This window comes from Ursus americanus, chromosome 16 (assembly GCF_024610735.1).
Source record: "Ursus americanus isolate L20-20 chromosome 16, mUrsAme1.1.p, whole genome shotgun sequence".
Lineage (NCBI taxonomy): Eukaryota > Metazoa > Chordata > Mammalia > Carnivora > Ursidae > Ursus > Ursus americanus.
This window is the reverse complement of record NC_142142.1, coordinates 24,829,594-24,851,576: the sequence shown is the minus strand read 5'-3', so window position 1 is coordinate 24,851,576 and position 21,983 is coordinate 24,829,594. Positions and strand designations below refer to the sequence as shown.

The 21,983-nt window shown below is 38.8% G+C and overlaps 1 protein-coding gene across 3 annotated transcripts in view; it reads left to right on the top strand.

Annotated features, from left to right (window-relative positions):
• Positions 1-21,983, top strand: part of ARHGAP42 (Rho GTPase activating protein 42) — a 305,485-nt gene that overhangs the window by 233,577 nt on the left and 49,925 nt on the right. For all 3 annotated transcript variants that reach the window (XM_045790829.2, XM_045790828.2, XM_087868223.1), the window contains 4 exons: positions 5,684-5,784; positions 7,631-7,740; positions 16,273-16,351; positions 18,121-18,160. In XM_045790829.2, coding sequence (XP_045646785.1) covers positions 5,684-5,784; positions 7,631-7,740; positions 16,273-16,351; positions 18,121-18,160 — 330 coding nt within the window. The remainder of the gene's footprint in view (positions 1-5,683; positions 5,785-7,630; positions 7,741-16,272; positions 16,352-18,120; positions 18,161-21,983) is intronic.

Here is a 21,983-nt window from a genome sequence, read left to right as displayed (position 1 = left end):
GCACCATGCAATACGTGCCCTCCTTACTACCCATCACCGGTCTATCCCTTCCCCCCACCCCCCTCCCCTCTAAGGCCCTCAGTTTGTTTCTCATAGTCCATGGTCTCTCGTGTTTCATTCCCCCTTCTGATTACCCCCCCCCTTTCTTTATCCCTTTCTTCCCCTACTGATCATCCTAGTTCTTATGTTCCATAGATGAGAGAAATCATATGATAGTTGTCTTTCTCTGCTTGACTTATTTCACTTAGCATTATCTCCTCCAGTGCCGTCCATGTTGTAGCAAAAGTTGAGAACTCGTTCTTTCTGATAGCTGAGTAATATTCCATTGTATATATGGAAAACAACTTCTTAATCCAGTCATCTGTTGAAGGGCATCTTGGCTCCTTCCACGATTTAGCTATTGTGGACATTGCTGCTATGAACATTGGGGTGCATATGGCCCTTCTCTTCACTACGTCTGTATCTTTGGGGTAAACACCCAGTAGTGCAATGGCTGGATCATAGGGTAGCTCAATTTTTAACTTTTTAAGGGACCTCCACACAGTTTTCCAGAGTGGCTATACGAACTTGCATTCCCACCAACAATGTAGGAGGGATCCCCTTTCTCCACATCCTCTCCAACAATTGTTGTTTCTTGCCTTGTCTATTTTTGCCATTCTAACTGGAATAAGGTGGTATCTTAGTGTGGTTTTGATTTGAATTTCCATGATGGCTAATTTTTTCATGTGTCTGATAGCCATTTGTATGTCTCCATTGGAAAAGTGTCTGTTCATATCTTCTGCCCACTTTTTGATTTGTTTATTTGTTTCTCGTGTATTGAGTTTGAGAAGTTCTTTGTAGATCTTGGATACCAGTCCTTTATCTGTAGTGTCATTTGCAAATATATTCTCCCATTCCGTGGGCTGCCTCTTAGTTTTTCTGACTGTTTCCTTGGCTGTGCAGAAGCTTTTAATCTTGATGACGTCCCGTAAGTTCATTTTATCTTTTGTTTCTCTTGCCTTTGGGGATGTGTCATGAAAAAGGTTGCTTTGGCCGATGTCATAGAGGTTGCTGCCTATGTTCTCCTCTAGAATTTGGATGGATTCCTGCCTCACATACAGGTCTTTCATCCATTTGGAGTTTATTTTTGTGTATGGTGTGAGATAGTGTCAAGTTTCATTCTTTTGCATGTAGCTGTCCAATTTTCCCAGCACCATTTATTGAAGAGACTATCTTTGTTCCACTGGATGTTTTTTCCTGCTTTATCAAAGATTAGTTGCCCAAAGAGCCGAGGGTCCATTTCTGGGTTCTCTATTCTGTTCCATTGGTCTATGTGTCTGTTTTTGTGCCAGTACCATGCTGTCTTTGTGATCACAGCTTTGTAGTACAGCTCGAAATCCAGCATTGTGATGACCCCAGCTTTGTTTTTCGTTTTCAACAGTTCCTTGGAGATTCGGGGCCTTTTCTGTTTCCATACAAATTTAAGGAATATTTGTTCCAGTTCTTTGAAAAATGTCCTCGGTATTTTGATCGGGATAGCATTGAAAGTGTAGATTGCTCTGGGTAGCATGGACATTTTAACTATGTTAATTCTACCAATCCATGAGCACGGAATATCTTTCCATCTTTTTATGTCTTCCTCAATGTCTTTCGAGAGTGATTTATAGTTTCTAGAATATAGGTCCTTTACATCTCTGGTTGTTAATTCCAAGGTAACCTATGGTTTTTGGTGCTATTGTAAATGGGATGGATTCCCTAATTTCTCCTTCTTCGGTCTTGTTATTCGTGTATAGAAATGCAACTGATTTCTGAGCATTGATTTTGTATCCTGCCACATTACTGAATTGCTCTATAACTTCTAATAGTTTGGGAGTGGATTCTTTGGGTTTTCCATGTAGAGCATCATGTCATCTTCGAAGAGAGAAAGTTTGACTTCTTCTTTGCCAATTTGAATACCTTTGATCCCTTTTTGTTGTCTGATTGCTGTTGCAAGGACTTCTAGTACTATGTTGAATAATAGTGGCAAGAGTGGTCATCCTTGTCATGTTCCTGATCATAAGGGAAAGGCTTCCAGCTTATCCCCATTGAGAATAATATTTGCAGTAGGCTTTTCATAGATGGCTTTTATGAGATTGAGAAATGTACCCTCTATTCCTACACTCTGAAAGGTTTTAATCAGGAAAGGATGCTGTATTTTGTCAAATGCTTTTTTGGCATCAATTGAGAGGATCATATGGTTCCTGAGTCTTTTCTTGTTGATCTGATGTATCACGCTGATTGATTTGCGAATATTGAACCACGCTTGCATCCCAGGTATGAATCCCACTTGATCATGATGGATAATCCTTTTAATGTACTGTTCGATTCTATTAGCAAGTATCTTGTTGAGGATTTTGGCGTCCATATTCATTAGGGAAATCGGTCTGTAATTCTCCTTTTTGAGGGGGTCTTTGCCTGGTTTGGGGATCAAGGTAATATTGGCCTCATAAAATGAGTTTGGTAGCTTTCCTTCTGTTTCTATTTTTTGAAATAGCTTTAGGAGAATAGGTATTATTTCTTCTTTGAATGTTTGGTAGACTTTCCCAGGAAAACCGTCCGGGCCTGGAGTTTTGTTATTTGGAAGGTTGTTTATCACTGACTCAATCTCTTCATAATTAATTGGCCTGTTTAAGAAATCAATTTCTTCCTGTTTCAATCTTGGTAGTTTATAGGTTTCCAGGAAGGCCTCCATCTCTTCCAGATTGCTTAGTTTATTGGCATATAGCTGTTGATAAAAATTTCTCATAGTCCTTCCAATTTCAATGGTGTTGGTCGTGACCACTCCTTTTTCATTCATAATTTTAATAATCTGGGTCCTTTCTCTTTTCTTTTGGATAAGTCTTGCCAGTGGTCTGTCAATTTTATTGATTCTCTCAAAGAACCAGCTTCTAGTCCTGTTGATCTGCTCTACTGTACTTCTGGTTTCTGATTGATTGATTTCTGCTCTAATTTTGGTCAACTGCTTCCTCGTGAGTGGATTAGGCCTGTCCCTCTGTTGCTGTTCCAGCTTCTTGAGGTGAGAATATAAAAACTGCATTTTAGATTTTTCTATTCTTTTGAGTGAGGCTTGGATGGCTATGTATTTCCCCCTTAGGACTGCCTTTGCAGTATCCCATAGGTTTTGGACCGTTGTGTTTTCATTCTCGTTGGTCTCCATAAATTGTTTAAGTTGATTTTAGATTTCCTGGTTTATCGAGTCCTTCCTGAGCAGGATGGTTCTTAGTCTCCAAGTGTTTGAGTTTCTTCCAAATTTTTCCTTGTGGTTGAGTTCCAATTTCAGAGCGTTGTGGTCTGAGAATATGCAGGGGATAATTTCAATCTTTTGGTATCGGTTGAGACCTGTTTTGTGTCCCAGAACATGGTCTATTCTTGAGAATGTTCCACGGGCATTAGAATCGAATGAGTATTCTTTGGTTCTGGGGTGTAGTGTTCTATATATATCTATGAGGTCCAACTCGTCGAGTATGGCATTCAAAGCCTTTGATTCTTTGCTTATTTTTTCCAGGGTGTTCTGTCTATTTCTGATAGTGGAGTGTTGAGGTCCCCTACTATTAATGTATTTTTATTTATATGTCTCTTTATTCTGGTTAAGAGTTGGCTTGTGTATCTTGCTGCTCCCCTGTTGGGGGCATATATATTTATAATTGTCATCTCCACTTGTTGAATACTTCCTTTAAGAATAATATAGTGCCCTTCTGCGTCTCTAACTATAGTCTGTAGTTTAAAATCCAATTTATCTGATATGAGAATTGCTACCCCAGCTTTCTTTTGAGGTCCATTTGCATGAAAGATGGTACTCCATCCCCTTACTCTCAGTCTGAATGCACTTTGGGTTCAAAATGAATCTCTTAAAGACAGCAAATGGATGGGTCATTTCTTTTTATACAGTCTGCAACCCTGTGGCGTTTATGGACGCATTTAAGCCATTCACATTGAGACTGAATACTGAGAGATATAATTTTAATGATGCCATGTTGCCAGTAAAGTCTTTGTTCGTATTGGCTGTGACTTTCTGTTCTGTATCACTCTTGCGGCCTTTTTACCTTTATAGAACCCCCCTTAATATCTCCTGTAGGGCTGGTTTCGTGGTTATGAAACTGGTTAATGACTGGCGATTCTGAAATGTCTTTATTTCTCCATCAATTCTGAATGACAGCCTTGCTGGATAAAGGATCCTTGGCTGCATGTTTTTCTCTGAAAGAGCTTTAAAAATGCTCCCCCAACCCTTTCTCTCATTCCAGGTCTGTTTAGAGAGGTCTGACGTAATTCTGATGCCTTTGCCTTGGTACATGAGAAATTTCTTTCCCCTGGCCGCTTTCAATACTGTATCCTTGGATCTAATATTTGCGAAATGCACTATGACGTGACGTAGAGTAGGGTTGTCGTGGTTGAGCTTGGGAGGGGTCCTCTCTGCCTCTTGGACACGAATGTTTGTTTCCCTCGCTAGATTAGTGATGTTTTCAGCTACAATTTGTTCAAATATTTCTTCTAGACCTCTGTTTTTCTCCACCTCCTCGGGGATGCCGATGATTCTAACATTGGATCGTTTCATTGAGTCAGTAATCTCCCGTAACCTACATTCGTGGGCGTGGATTTTTTTAAGAGCATCTTCTATTGTCATTTTTTCCTCTATTAACCCATCCTCCAATTCACTAACCCTTTCCTCTGCTTCAGTGACCCTGGCCATTAGAGCCTCTAGTTTTGCCTGCAGTTGGCTCATAGAATTTTTAATTTCTGTCAAATTCGCTCTCATTTTTGACCTTAGGGATTCTATATTCTCAGTAACCTTTTCGTTAATACTTTTTTCAATTCTGCTCATCATTTTGACCATCGTTACTCTGAATTCCATTTCTGATAATTTGGTTACATCCATATCCATTATTTCTGTGGCAGAGGCCACAGACTCACTGTCTTTTCTTTGCTGGGGGGGGCTTCTCCTTCTTGTCATTCTGATGAGGAGAGGTTGCGGGGTTGTCCAGAGCCCAAATTATTGACTGGGTCCCAGGCCGTGCCCCTTGTTTTATAGGGATCTTAGGGATGTGGGCTTCTTCTTTATAGATTTTATTTATTTATTTATCTGGGGGCCTGAAACCACAAGGCAGTCTGCTTCAGGCCTGGAACAGTTCACGGTAGTTTCCAATGTCCCTGGTCACTGGACAGTTTCTTGGAACACAACACTGCTCGCTTGCGGGTGTGTCCCGGGGCGGCTGGCCTCTACCGGTGCTGTCTCCCCATGCAGTTGCCCATGCTGGCTCTTTAGCCGGGCCCCATGCACCAGAGGCGGTGGGCTTGTTGGCTGCTTCGGGCTCCTGCCCCGGACCACGACGTCCCGGGTCCACGGCTCCTGCCTCCCGGCATCTGGCGCTCCTCGATCTCCCCCCGGAGGCGCACTCTGCCTGGGCGCCAGCTTTGCCACAAACTTTGCGGGCGAGGGGAGAGAGGGAGATGGCCGATTCCCCAGCACATTCCCAGGTGGCCGGGCCAGGGGGGCCTGGGACGGTGCCCGGCCTGAGACCAGCTCCGCTGGAGGGGCCTCTCACAGTAAATATTCTAAACTAGCATGGCCTGCGGAGACATTCAGTTGTGTATCATAGGATCAAAAACTGTACAGGCATAGTCACAAATCATTTATTAACAATCTGTAATGTTTGTTTCCTTACATCAGGACCACTTGGTTTTACGTGGATTAAACATTATTGTACATATGATAAGGGAAGTAAAACATTTACAATGAGTGTTTCAGAAATGAAATCCAGTGGGAAAATGGTGAGTTTTCTTCTTTTTTTTTTTTTTTTAACTGAGCTTGTTAGCTACGTAATGGAAGTAAAAAAGCAAAATAAAATTATATTTGCTTGCTTTTCTAATAAACATTTAAACAATTTTTAAAAATTGAAGAGTCAAAAAAGTTTTCTCTGACTTCAGCGATCTTGATGACTTAAAAAGAGCAGCCAGGATTTTCCTTTACCTTACCACAGAATGTTTATAAACAGTTGAGTTAAATGTAGAGAACATTTAGTACACCACAGAGGTGTCCTTTCATATCCTTGGCACAAAGTTGTTGATGCTTTTGGTTGGCTAGCACCTTAGTAGAGACTCCCAGTGGCTGGACCAGGCTCAAGGACCCTGCATCTTTCCTCCAGTTCACCTCTGTGGGAGGCTGCTTCTTGCCCCTGCATGCCACTTCCTCTTCTACACTGTGTACTGTTTACTGCAATCCTGGACAGCATTCAGAAGAAATCAGTTGATGCCCATTTACTCCAAAAGTAAATTGGTCACTGAATGTCTTGCATGGCTAGTGAACAGTATAGAACAAAGTGTATTTTATATTAGAAAGTGCTGCAGAGTACAAAACCTTTACTGTATGTGGTGTATAATCTTTTTGTGAATTATGATATGATATGGCAAGTGACTGAACTTAAGAATTAGGTAATCGTGACCATCATCTAAGAATCCTAAAGATTACGTAGTCCAGCCTTATTTTAACAGATTAGAAAATCAAGGTGGTAGAAAGTAAGTGACTCACCCAGCTAATTTGTGGTATAGATCATAGCAGAGGTAAATGCTGATCTAACTTAGATATATACTCAAATACATCAGCTGAAACTTATTGTGCTTGGGCATTCAATAGAGTCTAATAATTCAATTGGAGAGACATAATACAAGGAGAACATGCCAAAGCAAAAGAAACCTTCAGTTCCTACCATCATGAGAAGTTAATGCCTACTGTGTTCTTTACAGATTTCATAAGAAAAGATGTTGCCTGAAAGTCAGCTTATGTGACAGTCAGTGAGCTGTTAGCAAATAGACCCAAACCAAAGTTCTGTTAATAAATCTATGCTCTTTGTAACCAAAGATAGTAGATTAACCAGACATTAGGTAAATACGGTAACTGGTGTCTCAGGTATAGAAGAGAATTCTTATGACTTCAGCTTTTTGTTGGATCCTATCCAGAGTTATAGTTTAGTAGCAGAGCAGCAATTGGTTACGAGCAAAGCAATCATGCAGCATGTATGATAACAATACATTTATAACAAGTAAATACTGGAAATGCATTATTTTGGTAGCTTTCCTGAGACTTTGAGCCAATTATCATTTAATACTATAAGGCTCTAATGCACAAACACACACGCACATTCGTACACATACTTGCTCACATACACGCACACACACACACACAAATGAACAATACTAATCTCTTAGCGACCTAGGGCATTTTGATGCCAAAACAGCAGTGTCGTATCCTGACAAGCTCTGTATATCTAATTGTGACATTATGGTAACTATGATTTCACACTTTTTCTAAATCTGAAGTCCTAAAGAATGTACATTGTAGTGCAATTTAACATAAGTAAATATGTTTAAGACTACTAGACAGGCATACCACAGAATTCTTTAATTAAAATGTATATGTGATTAATTTATTAACTGCATTATAATTGAGCAGTCACCATTAAGCAAAAAGTCTATATTCAGAGGATAAAATGTAATTACGACCTTTATACATAATCTGTACTTAAAGTTAACATTTTAGTGCAGCAACTTAGTTGGCATATTTATATTTTCCAGTTGCCCTTGTCATCATGTCACTAATGTGTTCTCCCTCTTGTTTCAGAATGGCCTTGTTACTGGTTCGCCAGAAATGTTTAAATTGAAATCTTGTATCCGACGAAAGACAGACTCAATTGACAAACGATTCTGCTTTGACATAGAAGTAGTTGAAAGGTTTGAGGTTTTCTTTTCACTTTATATTTTTTAATAAGTTAAATTATTTGTTTCTATGTTTAGATATAAATATGAAACAGCATACAAATACTTGTTTTTCGATCTTTAAAAGCAATATGCATGTTTATTTCATTTTTTTATGCATTTATTCAACAAATATATATTGCATGATGCTTTCAAAAAATAGATCAAAGGATGCTAGCAAAAAGCAACATCACTCAAAGAAGAATTTGGGGAATCAACAACATAAATAACTACATTAGGGGATGTGTGGCGGACTGGAGTTCCCATCATTATGAATGATCCAGACAATATTGCTCATCACTCTTGGATAAGCCTTTTTGTAGCCTTTTGACTCCTGGTGGCCTTCCAAGAAGTAATAAGACACAGCTGGAAATGCCAGCTTATTTCCTTCAGCCAGTGAAATTCAGTGCCTGCTCTATGTGGAGCATAGAGATTCTTAGCCACAGGATACCTGGAGAGACGTAAATGTTGTATATGCAAGCTTATAACCTAGTGGGGTGTTTTAGCTCTCCTTTTTTTTTTTCTTGTATCAATATAAGAACAGAAACTAAATAAGAATGGGTATACTTCTTCATCTCTCTTCTATTCCATGATCTATTTTTCTTCTTCTGCATTACTACCATAGTTTTCTGAATATTCTAGCTTTATGTGTGTGCACTATATAAAATGCATACTCTATATACTCATATACTATAGTTTACATATATGTAGTTTGTAACTATATGTAAGGCAACACCCCTGTTTTTTATGCTTTCTAAAAATTGTATTAAATATTTTGGCCCTGTGTTCTTAGATTTTATGGATCCACTTATTAAGTTTCCCTTTCTTTCCAAAACAAATCCTTCGGGATTTTTGACTGGAGTAGCATTAAAGTTATTAATTAATTCATAGAGAGTTAAACTCTCTTTGAAGATTTTTTATTTTTTTATTTATTCTTGAGTATTTTCATTTTATTACGATTTTTTAAAATGTTTTTTTATTATATTATGTTAGTCACTATACAGCACATCCCCAGTTTTCCGATGTAAAGTTCGATGATTCATTAGTTGCATATAACACCCAGTGCACCATGCAATACGTGCCCTCCTTACTACCCATCACCGGTCTATCCCATTCCCCCATCCCCCTCCCCTCTGAAGCCCTCAGTTTGTTTCTCATAGTCCATGGTCTCTCATGCTTCATTCCCCCTTCTGATTACCCCCACCTTAATTATCCCTTTCTTCCCCTACCGATCTTCCTAGTTCTTATGTTCCATAGATGAGAGAAATCATATGATAATTGTCTTTCTCTGCTTGACTTATTTCACTTAGCATTATCTCCTCCAGTGCCGTCCATGTTGCAGCAAATGTTGAGAATTTGTTCTTTCTGATAGCTGAGTAATATTCCATTGTATATATGGAAAACAACTTCTTAATCCAGTCATCTATTGAAGGGCATCTCGGTTCCTTCCACGCTTTGACTATTGTGGACAATGCTGCTATGAACATTGGGGTGCATATGGCCCTTCTCTTCACTACGTCTGTATCTTTGGGGTAAACACCCAGTATTGCAATGGCTGGATCATAGGGTAGCTCCATTTTTAACTTTTTAAGGAACCTCCACACTGTTTTCCAGAGTGGCTGTACCAACTTGCATTCCCACCAACAATGTAGGAGGGATCGCCTTTCTCCACATCCTCTCCAACAATTGTTGTTTCTTGCCGTGTCAATTTTTGCCATTCTAACTGGCATAAGGTGGTATCTTAGTGTGGTTTTGATTTGAATTTCCCTGATGGCTAATGATTTTGAGCATTTTTTCATGTGTCTGTTAGCCATTTGTATGTCTTCATTGGAAAAGTGTCTGTTCATATCTCCTGCCCATTTTTTGACTTTTTTATTTGTTTCTCGTGTATTGAGTTTGAGAAGTTCTTTGTAGATCTTGGATACCAGTCCTTTATCTGTAGTGTCACTTGCAAATATATTCTCCCATTCCGTGGGCTGCCTCTTAGTTTTTTTGACTGTTTCCTTGGCTGTGCAGAAGATTTTTATCTTGATGAAGTCCCATAAGTTCATTTTATCTTTTGTTTCTCTTGCCTTTGGGGATGTGTCATGAAAAAGGTTGCTTTGGCCGATGTCATAGAGGTTGCTGCCTATGTTCTCCTCTAGGATTTTGATGGATTCCTGTCTCACATACAGGTCTTTCATCCATTTGGAGTTTATTTTTGTGTATGGTGTGAGAGAGTGATCAAGTTTCATTCTTTTGCATGTAGCTGTCCAATTTTCCCAGCACCATTTATTGAAGAGACTGTCTTTTTTTCACCGGATGTTTTTTCCTGCTTTATCAAATATTAGTTGCCCAAAGAGCCGAGGGTCCATTTCTGGGTTCTCTATACTGTTCCATTGGTCTATGTGTCTGTTTTTGTGCCAGTACCATGCTGTCTTTGTGATCACAGCTTTGTAGTACAGCTCGAAATCCAGCATTGTGATGCCCCCAGCTTTGTTTTTCGTTTTCAACAGTTCCTTGGAGATTCGGGGCCTTTTCTGTTTCCATACAAATTTAAGGACTATTTGTTCCAGTTCTTTGAACAATGTCCTCGGTATTTTGATCGGGATACCATTGAAAGTGTAGATTGCTCTGGGTAGCATGGACATTTTAACTATGTTAATTCTTCTGATCCATGAGCATGGAATATTTTTCCATCTCTTTGTGTCTTCCTCAATGTCTTTCAAGAGTGATTTATAGTTTCTAGAATATAGATCCTTTACGTATCTGGTTAAGTTAATTCCAAGGTAATGTATGGTTTTTGGTGCTATTGTAAATGGGATGGATTCCCTAATTTCTCTTTCTTCAGTCTCATTATTCGTGTGATGAAATGTAACTGATTTCTGAGCATTGATTTTGTATCCCGCCACATTACTGAATTGCTCTTTAAGTTCTAGTAGATTGGGGGTGGATTCTTTTGGGTTTTCCATGTAGAGTATCATGTCATCTGCGAAGAGAGACATTTTGACTTCTTTGCCGATTTGGATAACTTTGATCCCTTTTTGTCTTCTGATTGCTGTTGCAAGGACTTCTAGTACTATGTTGAATAATAGTGGCGAGAGTGGGCATCCTTGTCGTGTTCCTGATCTTAAGGGAAAGGCTTCCAGGTTATCCCCATTGAGAATAATATTTGCAGTAGGCTTTTCATAGATGGCTTTTATGAGATTGAGAAATGTACCCTCTATCCCTACAATCTGAAGGGTTTTAATCAGGAAAGGATGCTGTATTTTGTCAAATGCTATTTCTGCAACTATTGAGAGAATCATATAATTTCTGAACTTTTCTTTCTGGATAAAATCTATGACACTGATTGATTTGCGAATGTTGAACCACCCTTGCATCCCAGGTATGAATCCCACTTAGTCATGATGGACAATCCTTTTAACGTGCTGTTGGATTCTATTTGCCAGGATCTTGTTGAGGATTTTGGCATCCATATTCATTAGGGAAATCTGTCTGTAATTCTCCTTTATGATGGGGTCTTTGCCTGGTTTGGGGACCAAGGTAATATTGGCCTCATAGAATGACTTTGGTAGTTTTCCTTCTGTTTCTATTATTTGAAATAGCTTTAGGAAAATAGGTATTATTTCTTCTTTGAATGTTTGGTAGAAATCCCCAGGAAACCATCCGGGCCTGGAGTTTTGTCATTTGGAAGGTTGTTTATCACTGATTCAATCTCTTCATAATTAATTGGCCTACTTAAAAAATCAATTTCTTCCTGTTTCAGTCTTGGTAGTTTATAGGTTTCCGGGAAGGCCTCCATCTCTTCCAGATTGCTTAATTTATTGGCATATAGCTGTTGATAAAAGTTTCTAATAATCATTCCAATTTCATTGGTGTTGGTCGTGACCTCTCCTTTTTCATTCGTAATTTTATGAATTTGGTCCTTTCTCTATTCTTTTGGATAAGTCTTGCCAGTGATTGTCAATTTCATTGATTCTCTCAAAGAACCAGCTTCTAGTTCTGTTGATCTGCTCTAATGTACTTCTGGTTTCTAATTCATTGATTTCTGCTCTAATCTTGGTCAGCTGCTTCCTCATGAGGGGATTAGGACTGTCCCTCTGTTGCTGTTCCAGCTTCTTGAGGTGAGAATATAAAAACTGCATTTTAGATTTTTCTATTCTTTTGAGTGAGTCTTGGATGGCTATGTATTTCCCCCTTAGGACTGCCTTTGCAGTATCCCATAGGTTTTGGACCGTTGTGTTTTCATTCTCGTTGGTCTCCATAAAGTGTTTAAGTTGATTTTTGATTTCCTGGTTTATCGAGTCCTTCCTGAGCAGGATGGTTCTTAGTCTCCAAGTGTTTGAGTTTCTTCCAAATTTTTCCTTGTGGTTGAGTTCCAATTTCAGAGCGTTGTGGTCTGAGAATATGCAGGGGATAATTTCAATCTTTTGGTATCAGTTGAGACCTGTTTTGTGTCCTAGAACATGGTCTATTCTTGAGAATATTCCATGGTCATTAGAATAGAATGAATATTCTTTGGTTCTGGGGTGTAGTGTTCTATATATATCTATGAGGTCCAACTCGTCGAGTATGGCATTCAAAGCCTTTGATTCTTTGCTTAGTTTTTGCCAGGGTGTTCTATTTCTGATAGTGGAGTGTTGAGGTCTTCTACTATTAGTGCATTTTTATCTATATGTCTCTTTATTCTGGTTAAGAGTTGGCTTGTATTTCTTGCTGCTCCCCTGTTGGGGGCATATATATTTATAATTGTCGTATCCACTTGTTGGATACATCCTTTAAGAATAATATAGTGCCCTTCTGTGTCTCTACCTATAGTCTGTAGTTTAAAATCCAATCTGTCTGATATGAGAATTGCTTCCCCAGCTTTCCTTGAGGTCCATTTGCGTGAAAGATGGTACTCCATCCCTTTACTTTCAGTCTGAATGTATCTTTGGGTTCAATATGAGTCTCTTAAAGACAGCAAATGGATGGGTCATTTCTTTTTATACAGTCTGCAACCCTGTGGCGTTTTTGGAAGCATTTAAGCCATTCTCATTGAGACTGAATACTGAGAGATATGATTTTAATGATGCCATGTTGCCAGTAAAGTCTTTGTTTGTATTCGCTGTGACTTTCTGTTCTGTATCACTCTTGGGGCCTTTTTACCTTTATAGAACCCCCCTTAATATCTTCTGTAGGGCTGCTTTCGTGGTTATGAAATTGGTTAATGACTGGCGATTCTGTAAGTTCTTTATTTCTCCATCAATTCTGAATGACAGCCTTGCTGGATAAAGGATCCTTGGCTGCATGTTTTTCTCTGAAAGAGTTCTAAAAATCCCCCCCAACCCTTTCTCTCATTCCAGGTCTGTGTAGACAGATCTGACGTAATTTTGATACCTTTGCCTTGGTACGTGAGAAATTTCTTTGCCCTGGCCACTTTCAATACTGTATCCTTGGATCTAATATTTGCGAATTGCAGTATGACGTGACGTGGCGTAGGGTTGTCGTGGTTGAGCTTGGGACAGGTCCTCTCTGCCTCTTGGACATGAATGTTTGTTTACCTTGCTAGATTAGGGAAGTTTTCAGCTACAATTTGTTCAAATATCTCTTCTAAACCTCTGTTTTTCTCCACCCCCTCGGGGATGCTGATGATTCTGACATTGGATCATTTCATTGAATCAGTAATCTCCCGTAACCTACATTCGTGGGCGTAGATTTTTTTAAGTCCAACTTCTATTTTCGCTTTTTCTTCTACTAACCCATCCTCCAATTCGCTGATACATTCCTCTGCCTCATTTACCCTGGCTGTCAGAGCCTCTAGTTTTGACTGCATCTGGCTCATAGAATTTTTAATTTCTGCCAGATTTGCTCTCATTTCCGCCCTTAGAGATTCTATATTCTCATTAACATTTTTAATACTTTTTTCAAGTCTACACATCATCTTGACCATTGTTACTCTGAAATCCATTTCTGATAATTTGGTTACATCCATATCCATTAGTTCTGTGGCAGAGGACACAGACTCATTATCTTTTCTTTGCTGGGGAGATTTCTCCTTCTCTTCATTCTGATGAGGAAAGGTTGCGGGGTTGTCCAGAACCCAAATTATTGACCAGGACCCAGGCCGTGCACCCTTGTTTTTTAGGGATCTTAGGGATGTGGGCTTCTTGATTTTTCAGCCTGCCTTCTGGGGGAGTGGCCTGCCATGTCGATACTCAGGCAACCCTGTTTGGGTAGGGTCTCGATGTCTCCTGAGAGGGGAATGGGGATGGGCACCCTGTGAGCCGGTGTTTCTAGGCTTTTGTTCTCTGGCGGCTTTCCCTGGCGTTTTCTGAGAGTCAGAGTAGCAGTGGCCGAATCTCAGCCTCTGTCACAGAACAGAGGGCATCGCGGGCCGTTCTCTACTGATGATCAGGCCACTTTAACTCTGTTGCTGTTGGTTCTGCTCAACCCTGCAGCATCCCGGGATGTGCGCCACACACCCGGTGTCCCAGCCCTCACTTCCAGGGCCGGCGCTTCTCTGTCCTTTGTGTTTCTAACACCACCAGCTGCCCCTGCGCGCTCCCAGAGCTCCCGGTCTCAGTCTGGATCCAGTGAGCATACCAGAGTTCCGTGAGAAGTCTGGTGGTGCGCGCTCCCCGCTCATGGTCACAGTCTATTTTCTCGTGGGTGCAGTCCTCAAGTCCTCCTGCTCCCCCGTGAAGGTGGCTGCCGCTTCCCGGCGCCCGAACACGGCGGCTCCCTCCCCCTTCCATTTATCTTCTGATATCTGTGCGTGGTTTCACGGCTCCCCACTTCGTACCTCAATACTCAGCGCGGGAGATGTTCATTTGTAGAGATCCAGATGTATCTTCCTGCATCTCAGGCTGATTCCGTGCATGTTCAGACTGGTCTGGTACCTATCCAGCTCGAGTCAGGGGACTGGCTGAAAAAGGGGTCCCCTACTCCTCTGCCATCTTCCCCTAGAGTAGCCATTTTATTACAATTTTGAGTAGAATTCATTAGTATATTTTTCCCAAATTGAAAGTCTATTAATCTTTTTAATATATCAATCTATATCCAGCATAGTTGTTGAGCTCTTTATTCATTTTAATAGTATTGTGGTAGGAACTTCTGGATTTTCTATGTAGACAGATGCCAACACGCTAGTGATTTTTCTTTATTTCAGCACTTTTTAGTTCTGTAACCTTGGGGCACATTGTTAAATTGTGCTTTGGTTGTCTCTTCTGTAAAATAAGGATAATAAGTACCCACCTCATAGAGTTCCTGTGAAGATTAAATTAGATAAAAAAAGGAAACACGTTTATAACATAGTGCCAGACACATAATAAACAGCCAAAAAATATTGTTATCTTATTATTTTTGTTGATACTGGCTTAGATTCTCCAAGATAAAATGATCTTCGTCTTCATATACATTTTTCCTTTTCCTGTCATTCCAACGATCTGTTTTCCTCTTTACACAAGAGATAATATGCCTTCATCACAGTTTTAGGTCATACCAGTTTTCAGTCATGCAATGTTTAACTGAAATTTCCTCTTCAGTGTACCTCTTCCCAGAGTCCTCTAATTTCCTGTTTAAATTTATTTTATGGACAATTTGCAGTTAACTAGGTTAATTTAACTGTTTCTGAATTTCATGTCTTTTTCTGTCTTACATTGCTTTCCTCCTTCCCTTTGCTCGCTCTTTCTCTCTTGAAGTACATCCTCGAGTAACTATTTCAGAATGGGTAGATGGGAAAGATGGTTTTTAAATAAATTAATTTTAATATTGTGATCATGGTATAGATAAACACTTTGGTTTAGTGTCTTTTTAATAATTTACTAATTATGGTATGATACTTTTCATATTACTATGTACTCATTGTAATTATTTTTGGTGACTAGATTATACCACATTGGGATCATAATCTTAATTATTCTCATGTTGTAGAACATTTAGGTGGTTCTGAACTTTGGTGAATGTAACTTTGTCATCTTTTTTGGTCCTTTCAGAGGAATAGTTTGGAACTAACCTCCTTCAGGCAGTCATAGCTAAACCAATGATTTTACTACCTACGAACATTAGAATTAAAAAATATTTGTTTGGGGGCGCCTGGGTGACACAGTGGTTAAGCGTCTGCCTTGGCTCAGGGCGTGATCCTGGCGTTATGGGATCGAGCCCCACGTCAGGCTTCTCCGCTATGAGCCTGCTTCTTCCTCTCCCACTCCCCCTGCTTGTGTTCCCTCTCTCACTGGCTGTCTCTATCTCTGTCTAATAAATAAATTTTTAAAAAATCATAAAAAAAATATTTGTTTGTGTGTGTATGTGTGTATTGTGCCCCCACAGTGATTTTTCTGAAAGGTAACTATAAATCAGTCTTTTTCTTTTCATTTTTTAAAATTATTTTTTCTTCTCTTTTCTTTTTCCATTTCTCTCTTTTCATTTTTTTCTTTCCTGCTTGTTCTTCAAGTTTGACCTTTACCTTTAAGAACACCAAAAATAATAAATGTGTGAAGACATAACATTAATAAACTGAATATATAAAATATTTGTTTTTAATAGGCATGGAATCATCACATTGCAGGCATTCTCAGAAGCTAATCGCAAACTCTGGCTTGAGGCCATGGATGGTAAAGAACCGGTAAGAATATGATACATCCTATAATTTAGGTTTTATTGTTCTAAGTACAAAGTACATCTGAATTTTTTTTTATGTCTGTAGTGTATTTGAGAATTTTAGTATAGCAAATCAGAGTAGAGCCTTTTACTGTTTTCCTAGTGTTGTCTCACTCATTGCCTTAACTTTCTAATTTGTTTCTCAGGGGGAATTCCTGATTTAAAATCCTAAAATTACTAACAAATTACTTATCACTAACTTAGCCTTGCTGCTTGGATTATTTTATTCAGTTAATTGAGTTCTTACTCTTTGCAAGGCCTGTGCTAGGCTTCATGATCAGTGTGATGAGCAAAGGTTTAGGGTAAGAATTAATCCTGTGGTCTATATCATTGTTTAAAAGTCTCATGTGGTGGGGTGCCTGTGTGGCTCAGTCAGTTAAGCATCCAACTCTTGATTTTGGCTCAAGTCATTATCAAAGGGTCTTGAGATTGAGCCCCACGTCATCGGGCTCTGCACTCAGCGGGGAATCTGCTTAAGATTCTTTCTCTCCTGGGGTGCCTGGGTGGCACAGCGGTTGAGCGTCTGCCTTCGGCTCAGGGCGTGATCCTGGCGTTATGGGATCGAGCCCCACATCGGGCTCCTCTGCTGTGATCCTGCTTCTTCCTCTCCCACTCCCCTGCTTGTGTTCCCTCTCTCGCTGGCTGTCTCTATCTCAGTTGAATAAATAAATAAAATCTTTAAAAAAAAAAAAAGATTCTTTTTCTCCTTCTGCCCCTCCCCCCCAAATAAATAAATAAATCTTTAAAAAAATAAGTCTCATTTGGTAAAACTGCCTTGTGGCTTGACATTTTCCCTTCCATCCGTATCTCCACTGTTTTAATAGTTATTTCAATGTGGGCATGATAATTTACTTAAAATTATTAGGGAGGCTTATGTAAAAAAGGGAATAAATCATTGATCATTGTCTGTTTTCTTTGTGAAGAACACTGCATTTAATGGTTGAAGGTGTGAACACGCAAAGAAAATAGGAGGCCCTGTTCTGTCTCTTGAGAACTAACTATCCTTCAGTTGGCAAAGAATCTATGAACAACCTTGTGCAAAGTAACTGTGCAACAACATAGCTATATAAAGTGTTGTCCCTAGACTTTGAGGCCATCCCTCCAACTGCTACCAGTCCACAATAAAATGAGTGCAGAAATTATGATTAAACATCTGGAAATTTTTATAGCAATTTGGAGAAGTGATTTTATATCTATTGAGTTTAATAATAAAAAATTTGGACTCTGCATCTGTTCTTTATAATGTTTATTATGTTTTATTTTATTATAACTTTTAAAAATATCAGCTAATTAAAAATTAAAAATTAAAGCAAAATGATTTGGCACTGTGCCACTAATACTTGTAAGGTAAGCCTTGACCTAGAGCAAATTTAGGTGTGACAGATCAGGTACAAGTTAGGTCATGTTGAGAACAAAACACTAAAGAGATCATTTGAGGAAGGAGTAATCTGGTAAAATCCATCATGAGATCCCTTTTGAAGAAAGGATACATAGTGTGCATCATGTCAGGTAATAGAATGAGATATATAAATCAGATGAAAGGGGTAGAACCTTGCTCAGGGCTGGAACAGTCGTGAGGGAAAGAAGTGGGAAACAAGGTAGGTTGACAGAGTAAGAATTTGGACCAGTTGTAGGATCTTGAAATCAAGATACTCCCTTTGTGTATCATTATACCAACATCCCGCTGCTTTCTGTGCAGGGTCATTAACTGATTAGACTTCCTTTGTTTTTCAGATTTACACCCTGCCTGCCATTATTAGCAAGAAAGAAGAAAGTAAGTTTTAATAATTATTTAAAATTTTATTACAGGTTTTTTTAATCACAAAAGTATTATGTGATATTAAGAGTTAATTCTGGGAAAACATAATGTTGATCTGACAGTTAAGCAAATTTAAGATTTTCGTTTAAAGAAGCTTCTCAAGTCAAAGCCACTAGCTACTGGTGTTATAGTAACCAAAATTAATTTTTATTTGTTTGATGTTTATTTACTTACAGGTATGTACCTTGCTTTATCCCAGGAAGAGATTTGAACAGTTGATATTTAGTTTGATTTTTTAAATGTTTTCAATGGCAGTAGCAAGTTTCTTTATTTTAGTTCCAGTGACAAGACTAAAGACATGAATACTTTGTGCTGGTTTTAGGAGATTGTACTCAGAGTGTGATGTATAAAGACATTGTCATAACGCATGGGATATGTAGGAAAACCTTTTGTCTCATTATAGAATTACTGAATCCTAGTATTAAAGCATTGTTAATAAACCCATTTTATGTGTTTTCCATCACATTCTAAATCCTCTTTAACCATCTGCCACCTTCTTGCCCCCTTTTACCCTTGGTTATTTTAAGGTATTTTCTTTTTTATGTACTCTACATGGTCAGATTATATGACATATAAAAATTATTTTGTATATTTGTTTCTAAGGTTATATGTATATCTTAAAAAGCAATTTCAAGGTTTTTTTAAACTCAGTTACTTTCTCTCATGATGTCTAAATTTATTTTTAAAACAGGATTAATAATAACCCTGACTTTTAAATTGCTAATACAATGCAACTTAGAATACACTAATGATAAAAACTAGGAAAGCACTCATTTAAAAGTTGTACATATTGAGTGTATGAAAAAGCCTATTATTTTAAACTAAATAAAATGCTTCCTAACAATTAATTGCAGAAATTATGAAAAGAAAAAACATGATTTAAAATACTCTTAATGTTAAAGACATAAAAAATTATTTCCAGTTTTTATTCTTTCATTTCTTTATTGCAAATCAAAGAAAGTGATTAGTATAAAATCTTCCATTGTATCTAATAGCAGAAATAATAAGCAACAGGTAAGTACCAAATGTTCTTTCTAAACAATTACCTAAAGGGCAATGTATTATATATTTTGCATTTGAGTAGAGTTTGAAATGTGTTTCTTTTTTTTTTTTTCAATGAAAACTATATTTTATTGAGGATTTACCATGTGACAAGCATCAGGTTTCCCCCTTGTCCATTGTTCTCCATGGTTCCTGACTTCACTCTCTAAGACGTTCCTCTCTGTCCATTATCCTCCAAGGCCACAGACAAAGTGGGTGTGGATGTGCATGCATTCCCTGGGGTAGGCAACTTTCATAGCCTTTCTGCTTGGAAGTTTGAAGACCTGGGCTTAGAGGATTCCTACAGTTAATGGCCTTTTTAACAGTAAAATTGCCTCAAAAAGTTCTGGTCTACTTACTTCTGGTCAATTCCACATAGTAGAAATCACAACCCAACTTCTGTGCTGGACATAGTTCTTAGACTTGTTTTCATGTCTCTTTTTCCCAAGTTAATGAAGGGTACCATTAGGACATCTGAAGCAATGGGCTTGAGTTGGGGAGCAGAAGCCTATCTCCCACTATTTCCAGGGCAGGAGCAGTTGACTTTTCCACCTATGTGAGCTCTCAAATTTCTGGGCTCTTTCTATTCCCTTCCATCCCTACTCTTTTTTTTTTTTTTTTATAATGATTTTTTATTATATTATGTTAGTCACCATACAGTACATCCCCGGTTTCCGATGTAAGGCTTGATGATTCATTAGTTGTGTATAACACCCACTGCACCATGCAATACGTGCCCTCCTTACTGCCCATCACCGGTCTATCCCATTCCCCCATCCCCCTCCCCTCTGTGGCCCTCAGTTTGTTTCATAGTCCATAGTCTCTCATGTTTCATTCCCCCTTCTGATTACCCCCCCTTTCTTTATCCTTTTCTTCCCCTACTGATCATCCTAGTTCTTGTGTTCCATAGATGAGAGAAATCATATGATAGTTGTCTTTCTCTGCTTGACTTATTTCACTTAGCATTATCTCCTCCAGTGCCGTCCATGTTGCAGCAAATGTTGAGAACTCGTTTTTTCTGATAGCTGAGTAATATTCCATTGTATATATGGACCACAACTTCTTAATCCAGTCATCTGTTGAAGGGCATCTCGGCTCCTTCCACGATTTAGCTATTGTGGACATTGCTGCTATGAACATTGGGGTGCATATGGCCCTTCTCTTCACTACGTCTGTATCTTTGGGGTAAACACCCAGTAGTGCAATGGCTGGATCATAGGGTAGCTCAATTTTTAACTTTTTAAGGGACCTCCACACTGTTTTCCAGAGTGGCTGTACCAACTTGCATTCCCACCAACAATGTAGGAGGGATCCCCTTTCTCCACATCCTCTCCAACAATTGTTGTCTCTTGCCTTGTCTATTTTTGGCATTCTAACTGGCGTAAGGTGGTATCTCAGTGTGGTTTTGATTTGAATTTCCTTGATGGCTAATGATTTTGAACATTTTTTCATGTGTCTGTTAGCCATTTGTATGTCTTCATTGGAAAAGTGTCTGTTCATATCTTCTGCCCATTTTTTGATTTGTTTATTTGTTTCTCGTGTATTGAGTTTGAGAAGTTCTTTGTAGATCTTGGATACCAGTCCTTTATCTGTAGTGTCATTTGCAAATATATTCTCCCATTCCGTGGGCTGCCTCTTAGTTTTTCTGACTGTTTCCTTGGCTGTGCAGAAACTTTTAATCTTGATGAAGTCCCATAAATTCATTTTATCTCTTATTTCTCTTGCCTTTGGGGATGTATCATGAAAAAGGTTGCTTTGGCCGATGTCATAGAGGTTGCTGGCTATGTTCTCCTCTAGAATTTTGATGGATTCCTGCCTCACATACAGGTCTTTCATCCATTTGGAGTTTATTTTTGTGGATGGTGTGATAGAGTGGTCAAGTTTCATTCTTTTGCATCTAGCTGTCCAATTTTCCCAGCACCATTTATTGAAGAGACTGTCTTTTTCCCACCGGATGTTTTTTCCTGCTTTATCAAATATTAGTTGCCCAAAGAGCTGAGGGTCCATTTCTGGGCTCTCTATTCTGATCCATTGGTCTATGTGTCTGTTTTTGTGCCAGTACCATGCTGTCTTTGTGATCACAGCTATGTAGTACAGCTCAAAATCCAGCATTGTGATGCCCCCAGCTTTGTTTTTCCTTTTCAACAGTTCCTTGGAGATTCGGGGCCTTTTGTGTTTAAATACAAATTTAAGGACTATTTGTTCCAGTTCTTTGAACAATGTCCTTGGTATTTTGATCGGGATAGCATTGAAAGTGTAGATTGCTCTGGGTAGCATGGACATTTTAATATCTTTCCATCTTTTTATGTCTTCCTCAATGTCTTTCAAGAGTGATTTATGGTTTCTAGAATATAGGTCCTTTACGTCTCTGGTTACGTTAATTCCAAGGTAATGTATGGTTTTTGGTGCTATTGTAAATGGGATGGATTCCCTAATTTCTCTTTCTTCGGTCTTGTTATTCGTGTACAGAAATGCAACTGATTTCTGAGCATTGATTTTGTATCCCACCACATTACTGAATTGCTCTATAACTTCTAATAGTTTGGGAGTTGCTTCTTTTGGGTTTTCCATGTAGAGTATCATGTCATCTGCAAAGAGTGACATTTTGACTTCTTCTTTGCCGATTTGAATACCTTTGATCCCTTTTTGTTGTCTGATTGCTGTTGCAAGGACTTCTCATACTATGTTGAATATAGTGGCGAGAGTGGGCATCCTTGTCGAGTTCCTGATCTTAAGG